Source organism: Ichthyophthirius multifiliis (assembly GCF_000220395.1).
Source record: "Ichthyophthirius multifiliis unplaced genomic scaffold scaff_1120509251296, whole genome shotgun sequence".
NCBI lineage: Eukaryota > Ciliophora > Oligohymenophorea > Hymenostomatida > Ichthyophthirius > Ichthyophthirius multifiliis.
In genome coordinates this window covers 308-23,185 of record NW_004086012.1, presented here as the reverse complement: position 1 = coordinate 23,185, position 22,878 = coordinate 308, and the positions used below count along the sequence as shown (strand labels likewise).

At 14.5% G+C, this 22,878-nt stretch overlaps 6 protein-coding genes across 6 annotated transcripts, besides 45 other annotated features; 4 read left to right on the top strand and 2 right to left on the bottom strand. All coding sequences in view use genetic code 6, as the record gives it.

Annotated features, from left to right (window-relative positions):
* Nucleotides 1-6: 6 nt before the first annotated feature.
* Nucleotides 7-44: a microsatellite.
* Nucleotides 45-113: 69 nt separating this feature from the next.
* Nucleotides 114-153: a microsatellite.
* A 56-nt stretch (nt 154-209) lies between these two features.
* Nucleotides 210-241: a microsatellite.
* On the top strand, nt 241-2,113 carry IMG5_177570 (protein kinase domain protein; the record flags this gene model as incomplete). The annotated part of the gene is made up of 3 exons (XM_004027650.1): nt 241-929; nt 1,089-1,176; nt 1,241-2,113. The coding sequence occupies 3 exons, from the start codon at nt 241-243 to the stop codon at nt 2,111-2,113; spliced, it is 1,650 nt and encodes a 549-aa protein (XP_004027699.1).
* Nucleotides 933-1,065: a microsatellite.
* Nucleotides 1,502-1,554: a microsatellite.
* Nucleotides 1,512-1,554: a microsatellite.
* Nucleotides 1,550-1,626: a microsatellite.
* Nucleotides 1,996-2,086: a microsatellite.
* A 181-nt stretch (nt 2,114-2,294) lies between the features above and the next one.
* Nucleotides 2,295-2,346: a microsatellite.
* Nucleotides 2,298-2,344: a microsatellite.
* An 870-nt stretch (nt 2,347-3,216) lies between the features above and the next one.
* Nucleotides 3,217-3,285: a microsatellite.
* A 14-nt stretch (nt 3,286-3,299) lies between these two features.
* Nucleotides 3,300-3,346: a microsatellite.
* A 453-nt stretch (nt 3,347-3,799) lies between these two features.
* Nucleotides 3,800-3,853: a microsatellite.
* Nucleotides 3,800-3,872: a microsatellite.
* Nucleotides 3,804-3,875: a microsatellite.
* An 858-nt stretch (nt 3,876-4,733) lies between these two features.
* Nucleotides 4,734-4,779: a microsatellite.
* Nucleotides 4,780-5,506: 727 nt separating this feature from the next.
* Nucleotides 5,507-5,544: a microsatellite.
* Nucleotides 5,545-5,639: 95 nt separating this feature from the next.
* Nucleotides 5,640-5,686: a microsatellite.
* Nucleotides 5,644-5,688: a microsatellite.
* A 1,192-nt stretch (nt 5,689-6,880) lies between these two features.
* Nucleotides 6,881-6,932: a microsatellite.
* A 280-nt stretch (nt 6,933-7,212) lies between these two features.
* Nucleotides 7,213-7,307: a microsatellite.
* Nucleotides 7,241-7,340: a microsatellite.
* Nucleotides 7,246-7,354: a microsatellite.
* Nucleotides 7,279-7,330: a microsatellite.
* Nucleotides 7,300-7,354: a microsatellite.
* Nucleotides 7,342-7,426: a microsatellite.
* Nucleotides 7,381-7,426: a microsatellite.
* Nucleotides 7,427-7,529: 103 nt separating this feature from the next.
* Nucleotides 7,530-7,576: a microsatellite.
* Nucleotides 7,533-7,592: a microsatellite.
* Nucleotides 7,550-7,580: a microsatellite.
* A 70-nt stretch (nt 7,593-7,662) lies between the features above and the next one.
* IMG5_177560 (hypothetical protein) lies at nt 7,663-8,282 on the bottom strand (the record flags this gene model as incomplete). The annotated part of the gene is made up of 2 exons (XM_004027649.1): nt 7,663-8,155; nt 8,267-8,282. The coding sequence occupies 2 exons, from the start codon at nt 8,280-8,282 to the stop codon at nt 7,665-7,667; spliced, it is 507 nt and encodes a 168-aa protein (XP_004027698.1). The 3' UTR covers nt 7,663-7,664.
* Nucleotides 8,283-8,682: 400 nt separating this feature from the next.
* Nucleotides 8,683-8,723: a microsatellite.
* Nucleotides 8,724-10,081: 1,358 nt separating this feature from the next.
* Nucleotides 10,082-11,511, top strand: IMG5_177550 (v-type ATPase 116kda subunit family protein, putative; the record flags this gene model as incomplete). The annotated part of the gene is made up of 2 exons (XM_004027648.1): nt 10,082-11,093; nt 11,189-11,511. 2 exons carry the CDS (start codon nt 10,082-10,084, stop codon nt 11,509-11,511), a joined length of 1,335 nt encoding a protein of 444 aa, XP_004027697.1.
* Nucleotides 11,085-11,149: a microsatellite.
* Nucleotides 11,101-11,151: a microsatellite.
* Nucleotides 11,512-11,632: 121 nt separating the features above from the next.
* On the top strand, nt 11,633-12,820 carry IMG5_177540 (v-type ATPase 116kda subunit family protein, putative; the record flags this gene model as incomplete). Its single annotated transcript, XM_004027647.1, has 4 exons — nt 11,633-12,170; nt 12,268-12,533; nt 12,581-12,678; nt 12,721-12,820. 4 exons carry the CDS (start codon nt 11,633-11,635, stop codon nt 12,818-12,820), a joined length of 1,002 nt encoding a protein of 333 aa, XP_004027696.1.
* Nucleotides 12,821-12,921: 101 nt separating this feature from the next.
* Nucleotides 12,922-12,956: a microsatellite.
* Nucleotides 12,957-15,863: 2,907 nt separating this feature from the next.
* Nucleotides 15,864-15,942: a microsatellite.
* Nucleotides 15,943-16,009: 67 nt separating this feature from the next.
* Nucleotides 16,010-16,058: a microsatellite.
* Nucleotides 16,044-16,076: a microsatellite.
* Nucleotides 16,077-16,221: 145 nt separating this feature from the next.
* Nucleotides 16,222-16,263: a microsatellite.
* A 393-nt stretch (nt 16,264-16,656) lies between these two features.
* Nucleotides 16,657-16,707: a microsatellite.
* A 1,263-nt stretch (nt 16,708-17,970) lies between these two features.
* Nucleotides 17,971-18,045: a microsatellite.
* Nucleotides 18,046-18,194: 149 nt separating this feature from the next.
* Nucleotides 18,195-18,224: a microsatellite.
* A 338-nt stretch (nt 18,225-18,562) lies between these two features.
* Nucleotides 18,563-18,616: a microsatellite.
* A 170-nt stretch (nt 18,617-18,786) lies between these two features.
* Nucleotides 18,787-18,860: a microsatellite.
* Nucleotides 18,810-18,858: a microsatellite.
* Nucleotides 18,861-18,870: 10 nt separating the features above from the next.
* Nucleotides 18,871-19,690, top strand: IMG5_177530 (hypothetical protein; the record flags this gene model as incomplete). The annotated part of the gene is made up of 2 exons (XM_004027646.1): nt 18,871-19,239; nt 19,286-19,690. The coding sequence occupies 2 exons, from the start codon at nt 18,871-18,873 to the stop codon at nt 19,688-19,690; spliced, it is 774 nt and encodes a 257-aa protein (XP_004027695.1).
* Nucleotides 19,691-20,002: 312 nt separating this feature from the next.
* Nucleotides 20,003-21,529, bottom strand: IMG5_177520 (hypothetical protein; the record flags this gene model as incomplete). Its single annotated transcript, XM_004027645.1, has 5 exons — nt 20,003-20,725; nt 20,869-20,988; nt 21,052-21,146; nt 21,202-21,440; nt 21,512-21,529. Coding segments are annotated over 5 exons (1,092 nt in total), but the record flags the coding sequence as incomplete, so codon positions are not given.
* Nucleotides 20,727-20,842: a microsatellite.
* Nucleotides 21,530-22,878: the final 1,349 nt, after the last annotated feature.

The window sequence follows — 22,878 nt, the reverse complement described above, 5'->3', positions numbered from 1 at the left end:
AAAAAAATATATATATATATATATATATATATATATATATATATTTTATCATTTTTACATAAAAATAATTAGATAATAGAAATCGAATAATAATAAAATAATTTGCATTTTAAAATATAAAATATAAATAATATTAAAATTATAAATATATTATCAATAATTTTAATAATTTAAACTTTATTATATTTTTTTTAAAAAAACATTTATTTAATATATTAAGAAAAAAAATATATAAAAAAAATGTAAAATCTTTAATATAAAAAGTTATATAAAGAAATAGAAATTATTGGTAGAGGAACATTTGGTAAAAAATATATATATTTATTAAATAATATAGTAAACTAAAATTAAATATATATTATAATTAAAGCTAATAATTTTATTTATAAAAAATATAAAACAAGGATATGCAACTCTAGTTTAAAATTTTTAAAATAAGCATCTTTTTGTAGCTAAAAAGATTATTTTAGGAAGTTTAACTAAAAGTAATAAGAATTATCTTTATAAGAAGTTATATAAATTATTATTTTTAAAAAATATATTAAAATATAATACTTTATAAAGGCCTGTTTATTAAAAGAATTAAACCATCCAAATATAGTATCATATGTAGAAAGTTTTTAGGAAGACGAATTATTAATTATTATAATGGAATATTGCCAAGAAGGCGATCTATCATACCATATAAAAAGAAAAAAATAAAAAAAAGAATATTTTCCTGAAAAACTTATAGCTCATTGGTTCCTTTAAATTGTATTTTCTCTAAAATATATACATGAAAAAAAAATATTACATAGAGATATAAAAACTTCAAATATTTTTCTAACATCAAACGGTACTGTTAAATTAGGTGATTTTGGAATTTCTAAAGTTTCTGAAAATACAGATTTAATAGCTAAAACTGTAGTAGGAACACCTTACTATATGAGGTTTATATAAATATATAATAATATTTAAATATAGAATAATAAATATGTATATATATATATATATAAATAAATAAATTATTAAATAAATAAATAAATAAATATATATAAAATATAAATATATATGTATATAAATATAAATAATACTAATCTTTTTATAAGTCCAGAAGTGTGCGAAAGTAAAGCATATACATGCAAGTCAGATATTTGGGCTTTAGGTTGTGTTCTATATGAAATGTGTACGTTATTGGTAAATTATTATTATATTATTAATTTATTGTTAAGTAAAAATATATAACACTATATAAACAAAGCATGCTTTTGAATCTGATAATTTGCTAGGATTAATATATAAAATTGTAAATGAAAATATTTAGGATATACCTTGTTTTTATTCTAGAGAATTAAATTAATTAATAGGTTAATTATTAAATAAAAATGAATATTAAAGATTAACTATTTAGGAAATTTTAAATACTTAATACATATAAAAAATGTTTTATGAATTTGCAGAAGTAAAAGGTGAAAATGAAAATAATTAATTTAACAATAATAATAATTATATAAAAAATAATATAAATGTAGAAAATATAAATGATAATAAAAATGAAATGGATAGTAAAAATAATAATAATATTGATAATAATAATAATAATAATAATAATAATAATAATAATAATAATAATAATAATAACAATAACAAAAACAAAAACAATTTTAATATTAATAATAATTAAGATAATGAAGAATAAAATATTTAAACTGTTATTTAATAAGATTAATTACATTAGCAAAATAAAAATAGGATTTAATAATAACTTCATTAATAAAATGAAGAAAAAAATAAAGACGAGAATTATAATAGTACTGTTAGAAAATCTGTTTAAATTTAAGAAAAAATATAAATATAAAATAATAATATTTTCGCATAAAAATAAAATAATTTATATAATTATAGTGAGGAAAATTATAATAAATTGAACAATACTAATGTTTTTAAAAAAAAAAAATGCATAAAAAATAAATAAGAATAAAAATAAAATGATGTTTTATCAATATAATTAAAAAAAATAATAATAATAAAAATAATAAAAATAATAATAATAATAATAATAATAATAATAATAATAATAATAATAATAATAATAATAATCATAATACAAACATATAAAAAAAAATAGTATTGAAGAAAAAGATTATGAAAAAGAATAATTTGAAGATTATTTAAGCGACGATGAATAATTAAAAATAGAAACTAAATAACTATTTTCAAATGCCATTTAAAAAACATCTAAAGTTCTATATAAATAACCAAATTCTAAAATTAAAAAAATATTTAGTGCAAAAACTTAAAATGAGTGTAACTATTATTATTATTTTTTTCTATATAAAAATATTATATTTTTTATTTATAAAAAATCTAATAAGAATATTAGAATAAAAAGTAATAAAATGTTAGTATTCCTGAAATTTAATAAAATTTAACTATTGTAAATTTAAAAAACAAATGTATTTAAAAGTTAGGAGAGAATATGTTTATTTAAATATATAATCTTTATAAATAATAAGTATAAACGGGTATATAAATTAGTTAAGTAATATTAATAATATAATAAAAAGATATAATTATTTAAATAATAAAGGTATAATAATAATTAAAAGAAATTCTAGGCAAAAAAAATGCTCACATGGCTTTTGAAGTCGAATAAATTATTTATAAAGAAGAAGAATAGAATAATTTAAAAAAATGAAACGAATTTTCTTTTACTATTTTTTTATTAAATTAAATTATTATTTTTTAAATATATAAAATATTATTTTAATAATTCTTAATTATTTCTAGTGTATTTATTTATTTATATATTTATTAATTATTCGCTTTTTAATTTTTCATTTTTACTTTTCATTTATTTTTTGTAAAGAAATTTATTTAATCTTATGTTAAAAATTATGATCTATATCTATATTTTGAGTTTTTTTTATTAAAAATAAAAGATAAATAAAAAAATATTAAAAGTAAAAATAATTCAATTTTTTATATTATTTTTTTAATTACTAGCAGAAATATGTATTTTTTTATTAGTTTTATTTATATTTTTACGAATTTCTTTTAATATTATTTTATGAATAATTGATAAAAAACATTTTTTAATACTTTGTATATTACTTATTTTATTTTATGCTTCTTCTTTTTTATTTTATTTTAACTTATTATATAAAAAAATCAAAAAATCATATTATTTATATATATTTGTTTATATTAAAAATAATAATAAAATTTATTTAAAAAATATATATATATATATATATATATATATATATATATATATATATATATATATATATATATATATATATAAGTCAATTAATCAAATATAAATTAATTTAAAATATATTCAATTATTTTTAATATATTAATTTTGATAAAAAAAAAATTATATTAGAAAAGTTTAATATTGGTTAAAATATATTTATTCTTATTAGAATTCAAATAATAATTTGAACAAAAATAAAAATTAAATGTTAAAAATATTTTACTTTTAATTTATCTTTTATTTGAAAAAGATGTATTTATATATTATTTTCATATATATTTTAAATAAATATTAAAAAATACCTTTAAACTATTTTTAATTAGTATATATATATAAAAGATAAAATATTAATTTTAAAATATTATTATATTAACTAAAAATATATTAAATATTAAAAATATTATTATTTTTTATATAAAAAAAGAGACATTTTAAAAATTAAAAAAAATTGAAATTCAATAAATTGCAATTCTTTAAAGTAATAAAAAAAAAAATTAATTTAAATATATAATTAAAGATAGTAAATAATATATTAAAATTATAAAAAAATTAAAATTGTATATACATATATATATACATATATATATACATATATTTATATATATTATATATTTAAATAATTTATATATATTATTCTTATTATATTTTTATTAATTCATTATTCATTAATTATTTAATTTTTTTTTTATATATTATATTTTTATATTTAAAAAATAATATTTAATAATACTCATAAATTTAATAAATGATATTTTTTTTTTATATATTAAAATAAAAATTTATTAAAAACATATTTTCAAAAATAAATAATATTTTTTTTAAAAATAAAAAAAAAAATATATAAAAATTAATAATATATAATTTTGAATGAATTAATAATTAGAATTATTACTAGATTTATAGCAACATCCTTTAATTAGAGTTTTTTTCTAAGGATGGAATGTAAATAAAGCTTTAAGTTTTGCTTAAAATTTAATGCTTTTATCTATAGGAGTAGCTTATAGACTTCTTGATGAGAATAATCCCGAAGAATCATATAAAAAATAATTAAGATGGCATGTATTTAAAATAAAATATAAAAAACTTATTTATAATATAATAGATTTTATTTTTATTTATGCAACAATTAATTTTTATTTTAAAAATAATTGAATTAATAAATACATGTATATAAACATATATATATATATAAATAAAAATTATAAATAGAAAATGTTGAAAAAGAATATTTGAATAAATTTGCAAACTCAAAAAGATAAAAAAATAAATAAAATACAGAATTGTAAATTAAAGATTTTTAAAAAATTAATTAGCTAAAGAGTTAAAAAAAAATACAAAATGAATTTAAAATAAATGATAATGAATAAAATTTATTAAATTAATAAAATGATGAGAAATAAAAAATAAAGACAAACCTTTCAATAAAAATATCAGTAATATCAGATATACGAATATATATATTTTTCTATATTAAAAAATAAATAAATATTAGTATATATATATATATATATATATATAATATTTATATATTTATATATTCTTTTATATATATACTTAATATTTTTTTTATCTAAAACTTTTTAATAATAGCCTTCTTTATCTTCTAATAGAAATTTAAATAATATGTGTTATTAATAAAGATAAAATATTTCTGATTTTAAAAAAATATAAATTAAAATAGCTCAAAATAAATAAATAATAACAATGCCTATGAAAACTTAAGTTAAAATACGATTGAAAAAGAATAATAATTATAAAAAACACATATAATTGACAAAATAATTAATTAATAATAACAAAATAACATTTTTTAATAATAATTATATTTTTAAGATATGCATTTTGTAAATAATTAATATGACTTTAATTATTGTGAAGAATAATATATTGATGAAATCAAAAACAAAATTAAGAAATAACAAAGTATTTAGTTAAATTAAACAAATGAAGAATTTAAAAAACTTTCCAAAAATAATTCTACTTAAGATAATAACGATTCTAAAAAAATATAAATTATTTAATAATAATAATAAAAAAAGAATATTTTAGATATTGCTAATTGTTTTCTTTCTTCACCTTTGATTTAATTTTTTGATGAAAAAAATGATAATTCTTCTCATTCTAATCAATTTTAATCTAATTAAGAAAATAGTAAAAAAGTTGATTCTAAAAGTTAAAATACATTAATTTCGAATACTAATAGTTATAAATCTTTTAAAAAAAGTCCTTGTAAAAGAATAGATCATTAAGTGAAATAATAATAGGAAATAATTACTAAATAATAAAATAATTTAAATTATAAAGAAATGATAAATTTCGTTTAAAAATAATCTATTTATGATTAAAATAAAGAAAATAGAAATAATTCAAATAATAATTTTAATAACATATAAATTGGTATTTTTTTATTTATTTATTTATTAATTTTTATTTTATTTTTTTATTAAGAAAAAATTTTAAAATTAAATGTCCAGATTTAAATGAGGAAAATTAAAAAAGAGAAAAAATTAATTTTCTGTAAAAAAATAAATAAAAAAATTTGAAAATTTGCAATATTTAATAAAATAATTGAAAGCATTATATTAAATTTTGAAATTTTTAATTTATTTATTCAATTTTTATATTATTTTTAAAAAATATTTTATATCTTTCTTTAATTTATAGATTTACATAAGTAAACAATTTTTATATCTTTTATAAAAAAATAAAAAATAATAATAAAATATTTTTTCTAATTTTATAATTATATAAAGTCATATTAATAATAAAAATGAATATATAATAATTAAAGAATTAAATAAAAATATTAAAAATTTTACTATAAATATTTTTTAAATGTTTATAGTATTAAATGTTATAAATAAATAAAAATATGTTTTATTCCTTTTTAAAAATAATATTTATAAATAGTGAAATATGTATTTATATATCAAAATAATTTAAATTCTCTTACTATATATCACATTTATTTATAATATATTCAATTATAAATATTATTTATAATTTTATTATATTCAATAATATTAGTCTAAACGTTGAAAAAGCAAAATTATAAACTTTTTACAAAAAAATTAATCAGTTAAATAGAATTATTAAATAATAAGAATATAAAAAATAAATAAAATATTGCAGATTTATAAAAAGTATAATCATTTTTTTATTTATATAGAAATAAATTAATATTAACAAAGTTAGTATTATAAAATTTATTATTAGCTTCGAATGACTATTTTTTTCTAATATATATAATAATTTCTTCCTTTATATCTCACACCAGTTTATAAGAAAATAAACTTTTTTATATATATTTGAATAAGATCTATTATAAAAACGATAAAAAAGTATAATAATCAGTTAAAATACATATTCTGTTAATAACTAATAATTTAATATTCATTATGTTTATATTAAATTTTTTTTTTAAAAAAAAAATATTATTATCAATCATTTATTAAAGAATTTATATTTCTTAGCATTCAATATAAATTAAATCATTGAGTAATAGTTAATAAAGCTTAGATAAATTAGTTGAACTATAAAGTTATGAATAAAATAAAAATTATATTTATTATAAGATATTATTATAATGTTCAAATATCGTAATTATAATAGAAAAAGATATTTGAACAATATATAATTATTAAAAAGTAAATTTTTATAATTAATAAGATATTTTTAATTAAAAATTAAAAATAAAATAAATAGATTTGAAAAAAATTAAAAAATATAATAATAATAAGTAAAATAAATATAAAATTATATTAAAAAATATTTAATATTTGAAAGATAATTATTTATTAAATTAAAATATGTTTAAAAATTATATATAAATATTGAATAAAGAGATTTAATAAAATAGAGTTAAATATATTAGTTATAGAATTATATAATTTAATTTTTTATAAATAATATAATGATGTTTAATTAATTAATTATATTAATAAAAACATATTTATTAAAAATAATTTAAGATATTTATTAAATTAAAAAAAAACTAATTATTAATATAAAAATATATATTATTATATATTAAAATTAAATATATATAAATATATAAAATATATATAATATTTTATATATAAAATATATTTATATATATCTTTTTTTATATATTTATTTAATTTTTTCTTTTTTTTTAATATTTTTATTTTGTATATTTATTTATTTTTTATATAATTTTTTTATATATTAGCATTTTAATTTATATTATTAATTAGTATTTATATTTATTACAATTTTATTATTTATTTTAAATATACTTGTTTTTTTATTTCTTATATAACATAGCATTTTTTTTAATATTAATTTATTTATTTTTTATTAAATTTATTTTTTATTATTATATTTTTTTAGTATTACATAAAATAATAATATTAATATATTTTTTTATTTTTTTTTTACTTTTTATTTTACATTTCATATTTCAAAATTATCCTTTTTTATTAAATTTTAAAAATGCATCGAAACTAATTGTTTTTCCTTTACCCTCAGGATCACATTTTATCATCATTTATTAAATTTCATTATCTGTAGCATCTTCCCCTAATAAAACTGACTATTTTTTAATATCTTCAGCTGTCAAATAATTACATTCATGATCTATTTTCAATAAATCGAAAATTCTCAATATATCATCATCATTATCTCTATCACAAGGCTTCATAGCCATCATTTTTACAAATTCTTCAAAATCAATTTATCCGTTAGAATCGCTATCAAAATCTCCTATTATATTATATATAAGATTCCTTGAGGCATTAAAACCTCCTATTTCTTTGAGTGCAATTCTTATATCTTTTGGAGTTAATAGACCTTACTCGTGAGAATCTAAAAAATCAAATATTTATTTGTATACTTCGATTTCTTGTTCAGATACACCCGGGACTACAAATTCTCTAGGGTCAAAGTTGTTTCCTTTTAATGGATTTTGAATTGGTTATTGTAATTCAAGAAAATTCTTTGATTATAATATTAATGATGTTTTGCTAATTTAATCTGATTTATTAACATATGATTTTGAATTACTATTATTTTAATTCATTTTTTTTTTTGTGGAAAATAAAAAAATAAGTTATTTATTTTATTTTAATGATAAGTTTTACAATTTTTATGTTTAAAATAAATATAATTTATATTTTTAAAAAATTATGTATTAATAATAATAAATTTATTTACAAAATTAAACATGTATTTTTTTTTTATATATATAAATATATTTTAATTAATACATTCATTTATTTATTTTTAATATAAAAAATATTATACTATATCATTTTTCGATTGGAAGTATATACTTTTCACCTGATCTTAAATATGCTTTTGTTCCTTTTTTAATTTTTTGTCCTGGAAAATAACATTAACTAATTCTTACCCAATAACTAAATTAATCATTAGTATTATTTTTTTACACAGTAAATTTTTCTTAAATAAAAAATTATAAATTATATATTTAAAAAAATATTTATATTTTATTAAAAAATATCAAAAAAAATACATGTTTGCTCATCCCAATAAATATTAAGTTTATTTTATTCAAAATTATAAAAATTCTTTTTATTTTTAATTAATAATAAAATAAATATAATACATCTTCATATTTATCTACAATAATAAGTTAGGAATTATTCTACAAATAATAAACTTATTCTTAAATATCCCCCTAAACAAAGGAAAAAATCCCATTTATACATTAACACTCAAATTCCATATGACTCAAGAACCCATCTAAAATATAAAGACAGAAATAAGGGCCAGTAGTACTCATTTTATTGACAACTATAGTAGTTTATCCTACCACAAACTCATGCCCAATTTTTAATTCATAATCTTATTCATCGTCTGGATTTTTTAAATAAGTTCCATTTATACTTCCTTCATCGCAAATTTTAATTTGTGAATCTTCAAGTTCTATTCTAACGTGGTATTAGCTAATTGTTTTATCAGGTATATTTACGTAGAATTTAGTACATTCCTAATTACAAGGCATATCTTGGATTTCTTTTTTTTGTTTTTTTTCTTTACAACTTTTACATAAATTTGGTTAAGTAATATTGTTTCCAACTAAAAATAAAGTATTTATGTTTCTATACCAATAAAATTTGTTCGGCTTAATTGCAGAACTTAAGCGTGCTATATAACTTTACATATTTTCTGATTTCGTGCATTTTTCATCATTAAATTGAGATATCTTTTTTTTTGATTTAATTATGAAATTATTTTTTTTTAAAAAAAAAAAAAAACTTGTAATTAAGGTTGAGCTTTATCATTTCTTTAAATAAATTCTTCTATTATGTTAAATTCAAATTTTATAATTCTTTATTGACTGTTTTGCTCATTTTATTGTTCTTATAAGGCTATTTTATAATATCAAATATGATTTTTATTTTAATTATTAAATTTTTTTAGTATAGGGAACTTCTTTAAAATTCATTTTGGTTTTCTTATTAAATATAAACTATTTCAATTTAATATTTTTTTTTATATTATAATTGTGTGTTTATTTATTAAAAAACCTTTTTTCGACATATTTTTTTTATAATGTAATGATATTTTAATTAGATTTTTTTTTAATTTCTTTTTTTTAAAAAAAACTTTTGTAGATTTTGTATTAATAAATAATTCAAATTGATATAATAAAATTAAATAAACATGAATTATAAAAAAAATAAAAAAAATATAATTAAATAATATTTTTTATAAAAGAAATATTTTAAAATTGATATAATAAAATGAAATAAACATGTATTATTAAAAAATATAATTAAATAATATTTTTTATAAAAGAAATATTTTTTTAAATTCAATATAAATATCTTTTATAAAAAAGGAAATATAAAAAAAATGGATTTTTTAATTTCTTAGACAATGTGTTATTGTCGAATAATAATAACAAAAGAAAATGCTTGGGAAAGCTTTAATATTTTGGGAAAATTAAATTGTGTTCATTAAATAGATTATGACGATAATATTCCTCAAATAAGTAGACCTTATTATAATTAAGTAAAAAGATGCGAAAAAATTCTTTATTAAATTGAAAATATAAAACATATGATAAAAAATTTCGAAATGAAAATAAAAGAATGTTTAAATATAGAAAATCTCATTTAAATAAATTTTAATTAAATGGAAAATAATAGATAAACAAACGGATAGACATATATAAATAAAATAGAGGAAGAAATAAATATATAATATATATAATTAATAAATTAAGTCTAACATTATGATTTTTTATAATAAAAAGAATAAAATTTAATTGAATATGAAATTTTTTTGAATGAAATAATAATGCAATAGTTTTTTTTTTCAGAAGAAAATTAAACCTTTAACTTAAATAAATTTTGTGGTATTATTAATTGCGAGAGTAAATTGTTATTTTAAAGATCTATTTTTAGAATAAGTAAAGGAAATGCATATATTTAAATTAATGATATTCAAAATAATGAGAAATATAAGAAAATAAATGCAATGTTTATTGTTATTTTTAACGGAGATTGTAATACTATTTTATTTAAAAAAATTAGTAAAATTTGTGAGTCTTTTAAAGTTAAATTATATGAATTGCCTAAAGATTTAGACTAATCTGTTTAATAAAGTTAAAAAATTAAAATAGAATAAGAAGAATGTAGATAAGTAAATATTTATAAAATTTTTTGTAAGCTTTTTTTATTAATAAAAAAATAGCTAAAATAATTAACAGAAAATAATATAAAAAAAAATTTAAAAGATTTTATTACAGATAAAAAAAAATTGGAATGCTCATATATAGAATTCTTAAAATTTTATATTTTAAAAGAAAAAGAAATTTATACAAAAATGAGTATGCTAAAATTATAAGGTTCTGTATATATAGGTAATAAATATATATATATATATAATATATATATATATATATATATATATATATATATTTTACAGATATCTATATATAAAATAAATATTTAAAAGGTTATTTTTGGATACCAGAAAATAAATATTAATATGTAGTATCTTCTTTTGATTAATTACATAATAAAAAAAAATTTTTGCCAGAAAATATAATATAAAAATTATCATACAAAATGCCTTTAAGTCCTCCAACATATTTTCCTGTTAATGATTTTACATTTGCATTTTAACAAATAGTCAATACATATGGAATACCTCGTTACAAAGAAATAAATCCTGGTCTTTTTACAATTACAACTTTTCCATTTTTATTTGGTGTGATGTTCGGGGATATAGGTCATGGATTTTTATTATTAATATTTGGTTTATATTTAATTTTATGAAAAAATAAAATTATGTAATAATAATCTTCTGTTATATTTTAGGGAGTTCTTCCTATTCGTTATTTAATTACTCTGATGGGCTTATTTGCATTTTATTCTGGTTTTTATATATAACGACTTTATGTCAATGAAAATTAGTATATTTTAGAGTTGTTATTAGGATTTTAATCTGAAAAAATGTACTTATTTATTCGGAATTGATCCTTTTTGGGGAAAAACGGAAAACGAGTTGAATTTTTTGAATAGTTTTAAGATGAAATTGGCGGTTATTTTGGGTGTTTTTTAGATGCTTTTAGGTATTATTTTGAAGGGTATTAATTGTATTTTGAAGTAGTAATGGATCGATTTTTTTTTCGAGTTTTTACCCTAATTTATTTTCATGAGCTTGATTTTCGGATATATGGATTTCCTTATTTTTTATAAATGGAGTTTAGATTTTTAGGTTTAAATTATTTAACCGCCTTCTATTATTGCAGTTTTGATTGATATGGGATTATATTTTGGAAAAGTCAAAGGCGATACCATTATTTAAGACTAGGAATTGGTTTAGGTCATTTTTTTGGTTTTGGCAATACTTTGTGTGCCTTTAATGTTATTTCCTAAACCTATTATTTTATATTTTTAAAAATAATAAATTTTATTGCAGTAAAATAAATAGAGTATATATTAATCATTTATTGAAAAAGTAATTTTTTTTAAAAAAAAAAAAAATAAAATAATAATTTAAATTTAATTTTAAAAAATAAATAAAGGAAGATTAAGAATAAATAAATCTTGCAAATGATCTTGAAAGAGCTTAAATTAGCTTAATTAGAAATACTCATGAATAAGAACTTCTTTCTTCTTCTAATGAACTATTTGTTCATTAAGTTATTGAAACCATTGAATTTGTTATAGGTTCAGTTTCTAATACTGCCTCTTATTTGCGTTTATGGGCATTATCTTTAGCTCATTCATAATTAGCGTTTGTTTTTTTTGATAAAATTATAAAATATTGGATTGAAAGTGGAAATATATTTATGGTATATTTTTTTTATTATCTAATTTTATATATTTATAAATATAAAAGCTTATTATTTCTTTTTATTTATTTTCGATAATTACTATTGGAATTCTAATGTTTATGGATGTTATGGAATGTTTTTTACATGCATTAAGATTACATTGGTTATATATATTATTTTTTTAATGATTAAAAATTATTTAAAGGGTCGAATTTTAAAACAAATTTTATAAAGCAGACGGGTATTTATTCGAGCCTATTAGTTTTTAATAAATAATATTAAATTAATAATTCTAATCTTAATGAGATTAATATTATTTTTTTTAGTTTTATTGAATTTTCTTTTATTATTTTATTTTTAATTTTTTAAAAAATATAAAAGATATTTTTCATATACAATAAATAATATTATTTAATATATTTTAATTATTTATTATATTTTTAAACTTTATTTATTATAAATTAAAATTTATATAAATATATTTAAGATTATTTAAATTAAATATTTATTTTTTTTAGTTTTAATATATCAAATTATAAAATTAAGGAATTAAAGATAATAAATTGTCATATTATTTTTTTGTAGTTTATAATTTTTAATACAGGGTATGCGTGTAAAAAAAATAATGTTGTTTTCTTTAAAAAAAAAATAGTGATTTAATATTATAAATTAAAATTGAAATATTATTAAATTAAAAAATACATTTAATACTAAAAATAGTTAATATTTAAATAGATGGAATATCCAAAATATTAAAGATAAATATAAATAAAATAATAATTATTTAATAATTGCTTAATGTAAAAATTTTATTTATTAAAGGAAATATATATAAAAAATAATAATATTTCAAAATGATTTTTATTAAAAAAGTATATATTTAAAAAAAAAATTAATTTAATATATTAGTTTTTAGAATGATTTTTTTTGGTAATTTTTTGTTTAAAAATTAATCAAAAGAAAAAAAAAAAAAGCCATAATTTTTTTTATTTGATTATGTTTTATGAAAAAAAATTACAGAATAAATAATTAAAAAAAACATTTAAAAAAAAATATATATAATATTATTAGTAAATTAAAAAATTTATTTTACAATTATTATTTATTTTTTCATAAAATTTAATAAATTTATTAAATTTTACTTCTTATTATTATATTTAATTCTTAAAATTATATAGGTAGATAGTCAAAAACTTATTTTCTAATATAAAAAATTATAATTCATTATATTCAAAAAAAAATATATATATAATTTACTCTAAATAAATTCTTTCTGATTCTTCATTTAATAATCTATAAGAAATCAAAATACCTTTTTTTTATTTTTATAAAATAAATAAAATATTTACTTTATTTATTTTCATCTTAAATATTCATTAATTATTATTTTAAATCATTTAATCTTTATATATAATATTTATTATTTTTATTTTAAAATTAAAATCTTTTGCTTATTTCTTAAAATATTTAATCTTAATTATCTAATAATTATTCAATATTTTATATTTGTTTCTATAATTTATATTATATTATCATTTTTTAAAAACAACACTTAAAAATAATTACGTTTTCAGACATTTAATTTAAAATTGTGTTCTGTTTTACAATACAAAATAATTTCTTTTATATTGAAATATCAACAAACTTTGATATTGATAAATATTTTTAATCTTTTTTATATAATCAAAATATTATATAATATAATATATTTAAATTTATATATATCAGTTTTTTAAACCTTGATTTTCTGTATTTGAACAACAATATATGTTAAAAATATTTATTACTTATAAAATATTAAATGTTTCAGGCTCTAAATATCTCCAAATGATTATAAAATCTCGTAATTAAATATAATTATTTTTATTTAACTTTATATATAAATTTATATAAAAATTGAATATTTTATTTTTAAAATAAATAAATAAAACATCTGCTGCATAAAATAAATTCTTAATATTTTCTAATGTAGATTTTTATATATTTTTATAAAGGAAGCTTATTTCATTAAATATAAAATCAATATCAATAACTTTATTTTATTTTTTATAAAATATAATTAAACCAAATTATTTTTACATCCTTCTGAAGCATTCTATTTATCATTTTAATTTATTTAATCAATTTTTTAACAAAAAGATTAAACTTAATCTATATTTTCATTTTTACTAAAATATTATTATATATATAACTTTATTCTATTCTTATTTTTTATTTTATTATAAAAATAAAAATGTATTTTTTTACAATATCACATAATAATTATTCACTTGTATTTTAAATAATAGAGATTCCATTTTTAGTTTTTTCATCTAAAAACTTAATTAAATCAATATAAAATTAGAATTAATCTATTTCCAAATTTAATTGACTTTCCATAAGTCCAATAAATCTTCCAAAAATATAAATTCTACTTTTATCCAAATAGAAGTAAATACTTTCCAAATATTGCTCTAATTTACTTTCGGCTACTTATTTTAGTCCATATTATTACATTAAATAAAAATAGGCAATAAAAATAAGATGAACTTAATTATTATTACAAAAGCTTTTAATTTTTTCAATGTAAACATGAGAAATGAATTTAATAATGCCTTATTTGGACATATATTTTTTATGAGAATTTTCTTTGTATCTTTGCATGACATTTTTCAAAATTTAAAAGGCAATATTGTCCTTAAAAAATTCTTTTTCTAATTCATGTGATAATATGTAATTATTTGATTAGTTTTTTGATATTATTAATTATTTATGATATTAAATTTCATCGAAAATTAAATCATAACTGCTTTTTAGATTTATAAAATTATTATTATGATTTTAATTTATGTTGTATATTAAATTATTATATTTCAAATAATCTTTGCTAGTTTTTAGTTTTTAAGTACTTTATAAATTTTGTTATTGTTAATGTTCATTATTTTATTAATATATTTTTTTATTATTTTTATCAGATTTTTAATTATTTAAATTGTTATTTTTTATGTTATTAAAAGATATTTATAAAAGGGAATTTTATATATTTTAATTAGATGATAATCGTGAAGAATAATAAATATTTTAATTGTTTTAAGAACTTAATTTTTATTATTGGATTGTTATTAAACTATTATTAACATTATTAGTTTATTTTTCTTATGATTTATTAATTTAATTTTAATTTTATTATTTATTATTGTCATCATCATCATCAAATTAAATTTATGAATTAAATTATTATTTACTTTCTATTTATGATTAATTTAACGTTAAATTTTAATTTGAAGTATTTTGAATATATCTTTATATTATTTGATTTTAATTGATTTATACAATTTTTTACTATTTTAAATTTTATAATAAAGGTATTTATTATTATTATTATTATTATTGATTTTATTATTATTTCTTTTATTATTATTATTATTTATTATTATTATTATTATTAATAATAATTATCGTTTTTTTATTATTTTTTTATTTAAGAAGATATATCCTTTTTAATATTATTCAAATTATTATGTTATTATTTATTTTTTTATATATCTTATTCTTATTTTTTTAATTCAATATTTTTTTAATAATTATCTTCTTTTTGCTATTCTTTTTCTATATTTTTTTATTTTTTATCTGTTATTAAATTTTAATTTATAACGTTATTTTTTCTTTGATTATTTAAAATATTATTATTTTCTTAGCTTTCTTAATTTTTAATAAAATCTTATTTATTTTTAATTTATTTATAAAGATTTTTAATTTATTCTATATAATATTTTCTTGCTTAAAAAAAATAATTTAAAAACTTTTCCAAAAAATTTTAGTTTTTAATGTTTTCATTTTTTTTAATATTTTAAACTAGTTCAGAATAAATTTATCTTTATTCTTAATTTATTTAAATTTTCATAATTTCTTAAATTTCTTCGAAAAATTCTTACATGAATCCTTCTAAATCATCATTTTATTTATTTTCTTCTTTTTATAAATTTTTTTTGTTATTTTCAACTTCTTATAATTATTGTATTTAAAATTATAATTTATCATTCATATTTAACAGTTAGTCATGGTTTTATATTACATAATCCAACTCTATTTTTTAATCCTTGATTTATTTTTATAAATTATTTATAATATTTTAATAATAAGAGTTCATTTAATTCTAAGAATTATTAATATCATTATTATTATTTTTATTATTGATATTATTATTATTATTTTTACCTTTTAAATTATTGGCAATTCCAATATTAAGTTAAGTACTTTTATCTACAAATTTAATCAAATCTTTCGTATCTACCATTTTATGATAATTTTCATTTAAAAAAACATCAGAATACTATCTTTTAATAAAGACTTCACTTTTAGATTTTCTTAAACATATATTTTCTTATAAAAGGAAGGTAAACGAATGCCTTTTTTAGAGTTTTATTTTTTTAAAAGCAATTTATTAGTTTTATATATTATTTTAGGAATTTTTAGTTTACAAATTTTATGAATTTATTAGTTAAATTAAGTTATTATTGAGTCTTTTATTTTAATTTTTTAGAATTAAAATTTAGTTGTTTATTATAATGTTTTCTTATTCTTTTTTTATTCGAATTTCTTACAAATTTCTTTATGTTTCAATCAAATTTTAAATTTTGTATTAATTTTCTATATTTTTTTCGCTTAAAAATTAGTCCTTTTTTTATAATTAAACAATTTCTGAATTTAAATTAAGAATTTATTGGTTATATAATTTATGAATTCTTTAAATGTCGTTTAAATATTATTATTCTTATATAGAATTTTCCTTGGATTTCTATCGGATTATTTTATTAAATAAATTTAAGTAAGATTCCCATATTCTCTTTAATAAATCACCCCTTTCCACACATTGTAATGTTACCTATCTTATTAATTCTTAAAAACAGGCAGCAAATATACATTATAATTCATCAAAACAATCAAATATATCATTATTTGAGTTGTTTTATTTAATTGTTTTCAAAGAAATGTTATTTAACCAAGTTTCTAAGTTCAAAACATCATTTCTAGATGTCGTATTTTTTAATTTTATATTATTTTATGAAAAAGAAGTATCTATGATAGAATTATTAACTATTTAGTTCATTAATTATTATAATTTTTCCTTTTCTATATCGAAACAATTAATATCAATTTTCGAAAAATCTTATTTAGTTAAATTTTCAATATTACAATTATAATTTAATTGTTAATTATTTTCTAAAACTAAATATAATCAATTTTATAAAGTTTTTATTTTTATTTTTTTACTTTTAACAGAGAATAAATCTTTTTAAAGTCTTTATTGATGTATTTAATCAATTTGATTATTAGTTAGTAATTATGTTATTATACCAATCTTTTTGTGATATATTTGTATCTAATAAATCTACTTTATGATTATCTATATGAGACAAATCTGTATAGTTTTTAAAATTTATACTAGAAGATAAATTTCCTATTCTTAATTTATTATAAATATATATATATATATATATATATATATATATATATATATTTATATATATATATATATATATATATATATTCTTAATTTATTATTTTAAGATTTTTTTTTACTAATTTTAGTTTATTTAAGATTTTAAACGAAATTTTCTATTAGAACTATTAAAAATTTTTATTTAAGAATCTTATGTAATTTTTTATATTGATTTAGATAAAATTATATTATTTTCATAATTTTTTTAATTTTTTTAATTTTATTAACTATCTATTTTTATATTTGTTTATTTGTATTTATTTATATTATTTTAATCTTAATGAAAATCTTTAACTGTTTTATATTTGTTTTTTAATTATTAATTATTCTAAATACAACTAATGTTAAACAATTTCATAGGTTTTTATTTTAATCTGATAGATTATTAATTTTCATTTTTAACATATAAAGATATTTCTTTATTTTATTAATTATTAGATAAATCAAATTGTATATTATATTTATTTAAATTCATTTTTATTTTTAATTTATTAAAAAGTTAAATATATTTTATAGTGTTTTAGATAATATTGTAATTATTATTAAATAATATAAAAAAAACTAATTAAAAATATTTAATAATATATTTTTTTAAAAAAAATTAATATATAATTTTTTACATATTTAATTTTAGAAACATTATTATAATTATATATTTATATTATTTGTTATAAGTAAAAAAAATAAATATATATTTTTTTTTTATTTTATCTTTTAAAAAAAAAAATAGAGTTAATATATTTTTTTTCATTATAAAATAAAAAAAAAGAGGAAAAAAAAAATTATGTAAATATTTATATACAAATATACAAATATATATATATATATATATATATTATATAACATATATATATTTATATACATTAAAAAATAATGTTAAGAAGAAATATATACAAACATTTATAAAATTAAATAATATACAAAAGCCAATTCCGTTTAGGTAGTGGTGTATAATCCCACAATCATGGTAAAGAAATTGATCACCATGAAGACCGCCACGATGACCACGGTCATCATCATTAACCTTACGATTGGAGAAATGACCCAAAAGTAAATACTGATATCGAAGAAGATATTAGAGATAGAGGTTGGGATCAGACCACATATGATTTTCCCTACTCAAAAAAGCATGATGATTGGGCATTTGACATAACAATGCCTTTAGGTAATTATTAAACAGATTTAAGTGTAAACATTAGACCTGAAAATAAATAAATACATGAATTAAAGAATCCTATGAGGGTAAAAAATAAATATAACTTATATAACTATATATTTATAAATATAGGCAGCTTATTGGGATCCTGATCATGATTTTCCACATGAATATGATTATGAATCTGAAGATTTAGATTTTCAATGCGAATCTTTTAAAACTTAACATTTTAGAAAAAAAGGACCTCTTTGGTCATATTTTATCTTAGCAGCTCTATCTTTCTTGTACTTCGGAACCGAATTTTTGTATAATCATTATACTGATGAAGATTATTGGAGAATACCACGTCCTCCACCATTGGATTACCCAGATACTGAAGATACTGATGATACAGAAATATATTAAGACTATTAGAGTATGACAGGTAGGAGAATGGTTGATACAGGTATTATTGGACCTCTATGGTATAATATTGTTGATGGAAAAAAAGTCTATTACGATTGGGCAGGGGTTAATTAACCTATGGAAGATATTTGAAAGATTATTATTGTTTTTTTGTTTTTTTTTTTTTAGAAGTATTTTTTTTTTTAAGGAAAGGAAAGTCTTTAAAATTTTTTTTTTTTTTGATATAATTATTAACTCTAATAAATAGTTATAAATTTATTAAAAAAAACTAAAATTTTTATATCGAAAATAAATATAAACTAAAAAATATAAAAATTATAATACAAAAATTTATTAAAATTAAATTAAATTAAAAGTTCATTTTTTATTTTTCTTATTGAGAATTCTATATAATATATAAATAAAATTTCATAAAAAAAATATACTTGCAATTATCTGTTTTATTGGCACAATAACAACAAGCCCACTAAGGTTAATGATCTTATAATTAAATTACGGATTTATGCTCTTTATGACATACATCAGAACATCCTTCACAAATCCAATTCAAATCACAAGTCTCACATCTGTAATAATTTGAATAGAGTCCTTTTTGAAAATCGTAAGTTAAACATTAAACTGGTAAATCTGATTACAAGGTATATTTCCTATTATAAATATAGTGGAACCTTATTTAATTTAAAGAGAGTTAACTATTTCTAAAGAAAATAATTAAGAGAAATTTATTTATTAATTAAAATTTTAGTTTTATATTTATAGAAATTCCTAAATTTATTCTTAATTCATTTCATTTATATTATTTTTTTAAAAATTATTGTTTATTTATTAAGAAAATTCTAATGGAACACTTACTATATATATGTTCTCAAGTTTAAGTAAATTTTCCTATATAGGATTATTTTTTTGTAAAAAAGTTTAAATTAAAATTTGTTTAAAATCATTTATGAACATAGTAGGTTATATATAAAAGTTTTTTATTATATAATTTTTTTTTAGTATTATTAAATCTGTTTTTATCTCCAGTATTTCAGGCTTTTGAAGTTATTAGAAGTATTTTTGGATACTTTATATAAAATAATCATATATTACTTTTTCTTAAATTTCTAATTAATCTAATTATAATTTTATGTCTTAGTATTTTAATTATCCTATATAGTTTTTTTCTGACTATATTTATAATATTATATATTTATTATATATATATACATATATATATACATATATATACATATATATATATATATATATATATATAGATATTTATATATATATATATATTATATACATAAATTTTTATTTATTTATTTTACTTTTTAGATTTAGTTTATTTAATTTTATATTTCTTTTTTTTTTGTTTAGATATTTTTTATGTTTTCCTCAAATTTAGATATATATAATATTGCAGTTTCAGCAAATTTTTCTTTTAAAATCTTTTTGTTTTGTTTAATTAAATGCATATTTAATTTTTTTTAAAAAAAAATAATATAAATAACTTTGACTATATTATCTTTAAATCCTTAATCTTTATAATCACAAATTTCTTCAATCGTTTATAATGATGCTTTATCATATTCTTATAAAATAGTATCTTTTTTTTTAAAAAAATAAATATTTATTATATATTATAATTATTTTATTTATACTTTTAACATTATTAAGACTATATTCTGGAAATATTTCACTTTCATTTAAAATTGTTTAACAAAAAGGACATTTATGATATCGATTTATTGTTTCTAAAATACAACCCTTTATTTTATAAATTATTATTTTTTAAATATAATTAAACTTTGCAAAAATTATGACCACATTTAGTTATAAATGAATCATTAATAGTTAAAAGGCATATTGAACAATTAAATTATTTTAATAATTTTATTCCCTTGTTATATATATATATATATTAATATTTATTTATTTAAATCTTTGAAATTAAAAATTTTTTAATTATACATCTAATGTGAAGTTTATTCTATATTCTTGATTCATTTTTATTTATTATTATATTTATTATGTTAATATAATAATAATTATTAATTATATAATACAATAATTTAGATAATATATTTAATTTATTTTTTAATAAAAGTAAATAGAATTTATCAAAATTAATAATTATTTCAAAAAAATATAATAGCTATATTTTTTATAATTAAATAAAAAAGGTGATATTATTATTAATTAAAAAAAATAAAATAAAATATTTAAAAAAAATAAAAAAATATATAAATTTAAATAAACATATTTTTTATAAATTAGAATAATTCTTTTTAATATGTTATTTTAAGTTTTTAATAATATAAATTAAACCTTGAAAAAGTAAAGATTTAATAATTATATATTAAAAATATATATAAAAGTATTAATAAAAAAAACACACACATATTGAAAAGTATTAGATAGGGTTCTTTTAAAAATAGTATATTATTTTGCATTTTTATTAATAAATAAATGGTTAATAATAATTTAGATTGTTCTAATTTTTAATATTTCTTAAAATTAAATACTTATGCTAAATTAAACTAATTATTAAGCATATTTTTTGTAACCTAATTATTCCTTTTTATAACGAAAATATTTTATAGAAATTTCTTTATTTCGATAAAAAATTACAAATAAAATATAAACCAAAAAAACTAAATTTAATTAAAATAAAATAAAATTATATAACTAACCTAAAAAATAAATAAAAATGTTTGCAAATAAATTATTTCTAAATATTATCAAATTTTAAAAATCCAAAACTATTAAAACATCAAAAATTCATTATAATTTTGCATCAAAAAAAGATTTATATTGTAAAAATAAAAAAACCTTAAACAAAAAATAATAAATAAAAAGCAATTTTAGGAGTATCCAGAAATGCCACATAAGACGAATTAAAAAAAGCTTATTATAAATAAGTACAAAAACACCATCCAGATAAAAATCCAAACGATATTGAAAAATCTAAAGTAAAATTATCAGAAATAAATAAGTATTTATTTTTAACAAAATAATAATAATAATAACATAAATAAAGTGCATATGATACATTAAAAAATGAATAAAAGCGTCAAATATACAATTAAACAGGGATGACAGGAGATGAATAATAATAAGCAGGTGGCGATTTTTTCAGAGGAAATGACGGAGGTCCATTTATGGAAGATATATTTGGAAATTTTTCTCAATTTTTCGATTTGGGGGGAGAAACATAGACATTTAAATAGAAGGGTGATGACATTTTAATAAATATAGAAATATCATTTATGGAAGCAATAAATGGTGTCCAAAAGAAAATTGTTTATGAAAAAAAAGGATAATGTACAACATGTTAA